This window comes from Melanerpes formicivorus, unplaced genomic scaffold (assembly GCF_026170545.1).
Source record: "Melanerpes formicivorus ecotype bairdi unplaced genomic scaffold, bMelFor1.0.p_v2 SCAF_8, whole genome shotgun sequence".
Lineage (NCBI taxonomy): Eukaryota > Metazoa > Chordata > Aves > Piciformes > Picidae > Melanerpes > Melanerpes formicivorus.
This window is the reverse complement of record NW_027142360.1, coordinates 21,651,718-21,661,379: the sequence shown is the minus strand read 5'-3', so window position 1 is coordinate 21,661,379 and position 9,662 is coordinate 21,651,718. Positions and strand designations below refer to the sequence as shown.

The 9,662-nt window shown below is 49.0% G+C and overlaps 1 protein-coding gene across 1 annotated transcript; it reads left to right on the top strand.

Annotated features, from left to right (window-relative positions):
* Positions 1-3,255: 3,255 nt before the first annotated feature.
* On the top strand, positions 3,256-9,385 carry CENPM (centromere protein M). Its single transcript, XM_068141707.1, has 6 exons — positions 3,256-3,334; positions 3,585-3,664; positions 5,249-5,347; positions 6,311-6,390; positions 7,424-7,515; positions 8,265-9,385. Exons 1-6 carry the CDS (start codon positions 3,278-3,280, stop codon positions 8,388-8,390), a joined length of 534 nt encoding a protein of 177 aa, XP_067997808.1. The 5' UTR covers positions 3,256-3,277; the 3' UTR covers positions 8,391-9,385.
* The last annotated feature ends 277 nt before the right edge of the window (positions 9,386-9,662 follow it).

Genomic DNA, 9,662 nt, shown 5'->3' with positions numbered 1-9,662 from the left:
CAAAAGTCATCTTGTCCAAACCACCGTCAGGAGGTCTGAGAGGGAATGCTGAAACAACTGGGACCATGCTGTGGTGAGTGCTGCTTCTGAGATCATCACTAAAGCCTGTCTCCATCACTTCTCTGGCTGCTCAGGGAGAACTGAGAGAGAAATCAGAGAGAAAATATCCTAAGATTCAGTCACCAACCTGATGGATGAAGCACACAGCAAACTGGCCATGGATATGCAAGCACTGTACAATATTTGTTTTAGTGGCCAGTGCTGTCCTGCTGCAGGAACAACTGCACCATTCCCAGGGAGCACTGATGATGGCCAGGCCAAGTCTTGCTGAAGCTAATTGCCATTATTTGCGACATCAGAGCATTCTCACAGTGGCTACATAACACTTCTACTCATTTTTGAATGGTTTGTGCTACCAGATCACTGCACAATGGCTCACAGCAAAATCAGGACCTCTGTCTTTCCATTTCATGCCCTGCCTTTGCCCCTTGTGCCTGCACTGCTCAGAAGTGGACATCGACTCATTACTCCTGCTTTGCAAACTGCAAATGGGGCAGAGAGAGGTGAAGCAGCCTGACACAATCATGCAGTGATATGTAAAACACACCCCAGCCTCCACCACCACCCATGTCTCATCTCGCTCCTCTCCTTGCAGAGCTACATATCTAGACAAGAGCTGCAGGCACATTGCCAGCCTGAGTCTCCACCTCCCTATGTCACTGTCTGCCATGAAAAACAATTTTAAATACACTTTGACATTAGCTCTGGTTTACACCCCTTGGCCAATGATGGTGTAGGACAGTAACTTTATTCTTTCCCTGGCTTCCCACAGAGCAGGGTTTGCTCTACAGGCTTTGCATCCCCCTGCAGAGCATCCCTGCCTGTGTTTCAAAGAGGAAGGAAAGCAAAGGAATCTGCCTGGTGCAGTCTGCTGTGCCAGCTGTCAGACAATAGCTTTGCACCTCAGGAGCACAGTGGCTGTGCTAAAGCCTGAGCTTTCAGGCAGAGACCATTGCCCCCTTCCAAGTCACCTGTCCTGTGGGCCGTTCACACTCAAGAGCACTTCATTAGTAAGGGCCTAAGAGGGAGTTGTCCTCCTGGTGAAAGAGTATAGTGAAGGTGGGACATGTAGAGGAGGGAGCAGGGTGAATATCTGTCCCCATGGGAAGGTGAGGGTCAGCCCTGCAGAGGGAAGTGTGCCAGGGGACAGACAAGAAAACTTCTGGGGACAAGGAAAAACAACTGTGAGATCAATGGTAGCTGATCTAGACATGCTGAACCTCATCAGGCAGCAGTGTCACCAGAAGTCTGTGGTGGCAGAGAGGACAGTGAGTACATCCCCAATCAGATACTGAAGCCACACAGGTCTTTCTGCAGAGCTGGAAAGCAGGCAATGGGGAGTAGCAGGGAGGTGAAAGAGGATAAACATCTTTTAGGTGGGTGCTGCAGCTTTTAGCCTATTTCTACATCCTTGGCAACCCAAAAGCTCTGTATGCCCCCCCAGTACAGGAGCTGGTTGCTGGTGTTTATCACATCTGCCTGCCTCCCATTTGTAGGACACGTCTGCCCTGGATTCGTCCTCCCTTCCCCCTGCCAAACTCAACAACCAGAAATATCCTGTAATCTCTTCTGCTTCACCTGTAATTTGTCTAATGCTGGCAACGAGCAGAACCATCTGCCTTTGTCAAGATCAAAAAAGCCACGACGGCCATGTGATGTCAGCTTACATTAACTCCCGCCCCCCTCATCCCCTCCGCCTCTCTCTCTGGCTGGCTGCAGAAGGAGAGATGTGTCTTCATCCTCCTATGATCTTATTCCTCCCCCTGGCATGTCTCCTGGCACTTGGAGATCCCCTGATTGAAAGAGCAGAGAGAGTCAGCCTCAGCAGGCAGCTGAGGGGGTCCTGGACCCCTTCACCACCAATTTGGAGCCAAACCAAGAGCAGGAAATCCATCAAGGTGAGCCACTGGCCACCGAGGGACACTGGACTGCTGAGAGCTTTGTATCACTGCATATCAGCCTCCCACTCTGACCTTAAAATCTCAGCTTACTTCTGTAACCACAGTGCTGCTGCATGGGCTGCTTCTTGTCTGTATCATGGGCAGGGGAGCAGGGGGAAAGGTGCCCAGGAAAGGGCAGGATGAAGGTTGGTGGTGCTGCAGCTGCCACAAAACCTCACACAGAACAATTTTGTGTGCAAAGTTGGGCACTGCTACCGTACACTGTTAGGGAAATTCCCTTCCTTACTGTATCCAAGCAGTCTTTATATCATGAAGATGTTTTAACTTTGTTAACATATAAGGCGTTGTTTATCTTGGACGAGGCTGAAAGGAGAACTTTTGGCTCTCAAAAACTACCTGAAAGGGGGGTTGGAGTGAGGTGGAGATCAGTCTCTTCTCCCAAGTAACAAGTGATAGGATAAGAGGAAATGGCCTCAAGCTGTGGCACAAGAGGTTTGGGTTGGACATGAACAATTTCTTCCCTGCAAGGATTGTCAAGCCCTGGAACAGGCTGCCCATGGAAGTTGTTGAGCCACCATCTATGGAGGTATTTTAAAAGATGTAGATGTGGTGTTGAGAGACACGCTTTAGCAGCAGACTTGGTTGTGTTAATGGCTGGACTCCATCTTAAAGGTCTTTTCCAACCCCAACAACTCTATGACTGTTCAGGCTTGGGCAAACTGATGGACACTGCATGAACCAGGTGGACAGCCCCAGAAACAGGGACTTTGCTTCTTGGGGGCTTATGGCTGTCCATGATATCCGTTGCCAGCCAAGGTTATGCCAGCATCCTACCCTTCCTCACACGTCTTTGCAACCCCCAAACACTGGCTGCAGCCACCGTTAAGCGCTCCCGGCACAAGTGACCCCTAGGGGTGCGACGCCGCGGGGTCAGGGCCGCTTTGCAGGGCTTTTCAGTGATGAGCAACCAGTGGCGTGGCTGTCAGTGCTTAGCCTGTCCTTGTGGCACCCGAATGCTGCAGGTTGCGGGGTGCAGAGCCAGCCCCAAATCCCGCGGTGCCCCGGACGTCCCCCACCAGCCCTACGGACCCAGCACCGAGCAGCCCAGCCCCGCAGCACGCATGTGCGCCAGAAGCCCCGCCCCCCAGCCGCGCCCGCTCCTCTGGCCCCACCCGTCAGGTCCCACCCCTTCTCAGAGTCCGCCCATCAAGCCCCGCCCTTCTCATCAAGCCCCGCCCCCCGCGTGCGTCAGCGCGACGCGGCGCGCGGCGGCGGTTTGAATCGCGGCGGGTTGGGGTTCGCTGGCGGCTGCGGGGATGTCGCTGCTGCGGCCCTTCGACAAGCTCCCGACGCTGAACACCGCCACCATCCTGGTAACCTGTGCCGTGCTCTGCTTTGCCCCACCCCACCTTACCCCACCTTCGCTTTCTAGGGCTTGGTCTTGTAGTCGGTGCCTGCATGTCCCCCACCCGCCGCCCGCGTCTTGGATGCTGTGGCCGCCTGGCTGGACCCGGTCCCCGACAGCGAGTCCTCGGTAGCGAGTCCCGGGTTGTGGGACAACCCCCGGCTGAGCACCGTCTCCGGGACGGCCTCTGACCAGGTTTTTCCATTCTGTCCCCGCAGCTGGTGGGTTCGGACGAAAACCTTCAGGGGAAGCTGGCGGAGGCGATGCTCCGAGAGAAGAACGACTTCAGGATCAATATGTGAGTGTCGGGGAGGGGATGAGCCGCCCGCGGCCCCGGCCATGCCCGCAGGCCCGCGGTGGGAAGGCAGCGGGGCCTCAGCAGCTTTGCCCATGAGATGGAGCTAAAGCAGCGGCTGTGGCGTGAGCTCACGGGGAGTTTCCGCCGCAGAAGTGCGCGCCCCGTACACGGCTTGGGAGCGCAGCTTCCCCCCGGGTGGCTGCAGCTGGAGCTGCAGGGCGCTCGCTTCCGAGGCAGAACTGGCTCCTGCGGGCGCTGGGTGCGCTGCTGCGGTCGCTGTCTGCGGGAGGCAAACCGCGCTGTCCTCGGGGCGAGCAGTTTGGGCACCATGAGAAACGTGGAGGGGGAAATAATTCTCACGTCGTGTTCGCTGTGCACATACTACCGTCGCCCTTCGGATGTTGCACAGATGTTCGATTACTGCATTTCAGGGGTATTAAGAGAAGGACAGGTTGTCCTGGCAGATAAACACGTACAGGAATTAAACGTCTTGGGACAAAACAGAACAAGGACAATGCTTGCAACTACTTGAAAGCAAGCAGGTTTTCCTGGAAGATGACTGTTGCTTTTGGTTCTCTTCATAGCTGCTTTCTGTTCTGTGTGCATGCTCGTGGTTTTCCTTCTCCAGCTATTAAGATCTGTTTGGAATTTTTACTTAACTGCATGACAAGTCCTGTCTTAAAAGCTTGATTAACTAGGTTCTTACACTATAATGTCCCTGACAGCTCTCCTGCCATGACCAAATGAGTTTAGTCAGCTCTTCAGAAGGTGTTTGTGTTATTTTGCTGCTGTTATCCAAGACTGTGCAGTAAAGGCAAATCCAAGCTAATGCTCTACTAACCAATTAGAGCAGTTGTACTGCTCTGATCATCTCTGCTCTCATGCCATCATCTTGGATGTTTGTGCTAGCTAATAATAAATTAAGTACTCGATTTTCTATGCAAATCCTGCAGCCTTTGCTGAGCTGTAGACTGCCATAACTGGATGGCTACTGGTACTACAGCTGGGTAATTACCCCAAACCATGGAAACTTGGGCTTGTACTACAGACCAAATAAGTATCAGTAGGGAAGAAGTCTGTGACAGTTTATTGTGGGTTTTTAGCTACACTAATGAATTTCTGTTTTAAGGCTTTGCAAGTGCAACAAATCTGTAACATGGGCAGCCTCTCCTGCGTGAGCAGTACCTCTGGAATGTGACAGGAAAGCACTGAAGCATTACAAGTGAAACCTGGCAGCAGAATATACCAGAAAAACACTGGGGCTCACCTCTTCAGGAAGGACTCTTAACAATTAACTAACAAGAGTGCCGTGCAGAGATGTTTCTGTGAATCTTGTTACGCTCTAATAAGCTTCCCATTAACAGCCTCGACTAGCAAGTATTGTTGTGGCTGTCAGCAGCTATGAGTAGGCTTAAGCTATGAGAATTCCAATTAAAGGATCACAGTGCCTCTTCAGTACCTGCATGTTTAGTGATTAATGGGCTTTCTGGTACCTTGCTACACAGTGAACTGCAGTGGTTGTGGTTAAGTGGGTACTCCTTTGCCAAGCTAGTTGATTAAAGTGACAAATTTATTATCTTTCAGTCACCTTGCTACATCCCTCCCCTTGCCTTCAGAGAGGGATCACCTTCGGCCCAGGATAGATCTGATTGTGTTTATGTTTGACATCAAGAGCAAATACAGGTAAGAGAAGGGTAAAAATAGAAGAGGGGAAACTGATATTCTTCCTTCGATTGCTGGCTAAATCTGCATTTTTACTGTGTCAGAATTGCTGAATAGTGGATTTCAAACTCCAATCTTGCTGTGGTGGAACAGCCCAGTAATACACACAGAGGCTTTCTGCCTTCCAGCAACGGATTGGAACCAAACCACTCTGTCCAATAACATGCCTGTTAGGCACTAAGTTGCCATAGCAGAGAAGGCAGAATTTATTCCTGCATCTGGTTCTGGGATGGCTTTGGTGCTGTTAAATTCTGTAATGTGTGCTTAGCTGACATGCCTTAGGCAGTGCTACCTAATAACCATCCAGTTGCTGCCTCTGTCCCCAGTTCACCGATCCTGCTGGTCAAGTAGGGTCAGCACTATGGGTGCGCTTAGGCATTGATCCCTTTTCCCTCATCTTGTGCTCATCTTTGTAGGAATGATATTTGTGTCCTCAGGCCATAAGTGAAGACTTGCTGATGCACAGAAGTCAGCATTTTTTCACTTGCTTAACTTGTAACTGATGATCCTGGGCTCTCATTTACCAAAAATGACAGGCCCAGCTGCACACTTACGGCACAGATGGTGCTGCAGAAATGTGTGGGCTAGCTCTTCTGAAAGAGCCAAAGTAGTGCTGAAGTCTTGTTGGATGATAATGGATTTGGACTCTTGGTGTCCACAAATCATGGAGGGCACAGTTCTAACTAAGTCTAGCTCTTGACTTGGGTAGAAAAGATTCATCATGGATTATTAAACAGCTGTGGGTATTACAGAGGTCTCTGATGCTATGCTTTTAGCATAGATAATAAGTCTGCCGGCTCACAGCTCGGCAGATGTTAACATCATTGGTTTCCAAACTGTGCTTCTGGAAGTTACTCCTTTTGTCCTTATGCTGCACTGGTTTTCCTTCCCCATCCAACTGGATTCTCTGTGTTTTTCTGACAGCTTGAGCAATGTTGAAGCTTCCCTGGCTCATGTGGATGTCAGCTTCTTCTTGGGGAAAGTGTGCTTTCTTGTCACTGGGGGTATGTATGGCATCAGCCTTCTTCTCTGAGCAGGACAGCTCACTGTTGCTTCCCTTTAAAATGGGGCAATGCCTTAAAACAAAGGAAGGCAGTGGCTTTGTTGGAAGCTTTGTTTAAATTCTCTGACCTCATCTGCTTTTCTTCATTGTTTTCTTAGACAAAGCACAATTCTCTCATGGTCACTTGCTCTCTCCTCTTTGTTTTTGCCAGTCAGACATCACTTCTCTGTCCCTAATTCTTGAATATGATTTGTTTGTTGATTTAATTTTTTAAATGTCTCTTCCTGTGGCACTGCAGAAGTCTGTTCTATTCACTGTTGCAGATCTGTCTTAATGATAATCTTAATGAGCAGTGAGAAGCATATGATACTGTGGTAATAAAGTGAATCTAAATGGGAGAGCTGCTAAACTATTAAATATAGTTTTAATGCAAGACTGGTATCCCTGCTGTGTACTCTCTGGCCTGGTTGTGCTTCTAATCTATCTCTTCCCCCCTGCCTTGAGCAGAGAGGATGCTTTCCTGTGTACCCATCCCAGTTCATCTCTGAACTGGAGGGACCAGGCTGTACTGCTCTGGTGTTGGTAAAGAGTTGCTGTGTCTCTGGAATTTGGGAGTCAGGGGGCCTAATTCCAGTGTGAGAAGGAGTCTTAGCATTATCTTGTGCAATGGCCCTCTTGGCAGAGTAAATTCCGCAGAAATGACCACCCTGTGATACCACATGAGCCAGGAGGGCTTCTGATTAGTGTGGAAGATTCTCCCCGTGCTGGTGGTGCACTGGTCCCTTGTCCAAAATGTTATGTTGCAGTGCTCGGTAATGTGGCAATACAATTCCTGCTGTCACTGTTATGAAAGACTTCTCTTGCAGTTCTGTCACAAACCTTGTACCATTCTGTTTGTACTGCTCACATTTGCCCTGCCTTCCATGGTACTCTCAAGGTTAGCTCTGGATCATTCTGTGGATGTGTATCTTCCTGGTAACTTCTCTTCACTGAATGTTGATTATGAGGCTTGTGACATAGGAAAACTTCTGTAGTCGGCAGGGTGAACTACTCCAGCATAGAGGTGAATGCCATCTGGAAATTGGGCGAAGCCTACTGCAGTCCTGTGCTGTTCTGTGAGCTGGAGGTAAGGTGCTTATTTGGTGTCTGAAGGGATTTGTGAATTCAACTGTTCTGTGATCCTTAGGAACATCGTTACATTAGCAATAAATTAACTACATTAACTGCTGTCCTGATACGTGTCAGAGACCAGACCCTTGCTACAGAACAAGCAGAGCTACAACAGTCTTAACTGTCCTTGAAATGAGTCTTCCAGATTACCTGCTCTTTCCTGTGCTACTTCAAAGCCTCAAGAAGCCAAGTGTAAATTAACAAAGACTTCTCTGATAGACTAAGCCTTGGTCTACTTGTTCCTTGAAGCATTTTTCTCATCCTGGGAGCCCCTGGGCTGTTCTTTGTCATGTAACTCTGGCCCCTCTAATGCTTCCTGTTAGCCAGACTTTGCTGCTTCACAGACTGTTTTGCCATCTGATGTGCCATTCTTTCCAATTACCTGCGTGGTCTGAAAAGCTGAAGGGAGAGTTTGGCATTCAGCAGTAGCACACTTCACATTTCCCTGTACTCCTCATCCCACCCTCAGAGACTACTTCCCTGCCAGCAGGTAATATCTGTACCTTTGGCAGCCCTTTCAGGGATTTTTAGCTGACAATGCAGTACCTTCCCTAACATTAGGGGAGTAAATTGGTTGTTGCTTTAGGATATTCTGCAGCTAGCCACTCTGATCCATACTTCATGCCTGCTCCAGTTCTTTCTTTTATTACAGCTTAGCACTGCTTTTCTTCTATTGACTAAATAATTTCTCCATTCTGTTTACAGTTGGATGGGATACGAGTTGCCACTGCTCAGCGACTTCTCCGGATGTTACAGATCTGTGCTGGTCATGTACCAGGAGTTTCTGCCTTGTGCTTTGGCTCACTGATGAGAAACTCTGCTGATGACTAGCTTCTCATTGTGAGAATTCAGCCAGATTCATCAGTTTTTATCCACTCTGGGCATTCAAGCTGCTGCAGTTGGAACTGCTTTGGGAAGTTTATTGCCTGGCTTGTCGTGATTGCTCATCCAGAGCTCCTCTTAGTTGCTAATCTCTTGAGAAAAGTTTGATGGATAATGTATAGATGCTGGGGGGGGAGGTTGTGGAGGGTGCTGGACAGTTTGAATTGTGGATTCCTGTTCATTATTACTACTGAATCCCATTTCATGTTCAAGTTGGAATTTCACCCAGTTTGTTAGTGGCTGGGAGTTGTGCTCTATCGAGAGGATACCAGAACAGGCCACTGTTCCAAATGTTGCATTCACAGCCTCAAAGTCACCAGAGAAAAGGCAGCAGGCTCAGGCTTGCTTTCAGCTGAAAGACAGCACCTTGGCCTAATGTGAAGCCTTTCTGTCAGGTTTTGCCTCCCCCCACAAGAGAAGAATGGGGAAGGAAGGCTGCCCTGCAGCTTCAAGACAGACTGCGGGTGGCAGCGAATGATCCAACTGTGTGAGCATCTGCCCAGTGAAGGGTTCAGTGTTTTCAAGCCTTATACCTAACTGGGGAGGAAGGGACTAAAGAAGGTTATCTAGCACTTTAGCTTTCTTTTAGGTATTTAAAGAAAAAAGCTCCATCTGTCAAGCCCAGGATAACAGGCAACCCTAGTCTGTCAAGCCCAGCCCCTAGGGCTAACGAGAGATGAAACAGCAGACTCTGGACCACGTGTAGAGAAAACATCTGTTGGCTCTTCCAGGCTGGGTGTATGCTGTCTCTAATTTCTGAGCTGACAGGTTCTTGTCAGCAGTTGTTCATGCTTTACCCTTTTGCAAGTCAGTAGTGTGTTTTGGAGTTGTAAGTTAATAATATGCATTGTTTTTAATAATAAACTGTGTGCTCTTTGTCTTGGTATGTGGCACAAGTTCTTAAACCTACCAATGCTTGCCTCAGTTTACCCTGGCAGAGAGGCTGGTCCTGGGTGGCAGTTTGAACTTCCAGTTAGCTGGGGAGCTGCAGTCATGGTTTCAGCCACGTGGTGGTGGCAAAACCTTTCTGTATGCAATCCTTGGACTCGGAGTTGAGCCACCTTCCAGAACAGCGTTTCCTGAAACTGGGATGTTTCCTATGTCAGAATGGTGTGTCAGGTAGAAATGATGCTTAGCAAGAATGTGTTCAGCTCCCCTCTGGTTTAATTTATTTAATCCCTAATAGTGTGCTTTAGTGTTCCTTGGGGCAGAGCTCTGTTT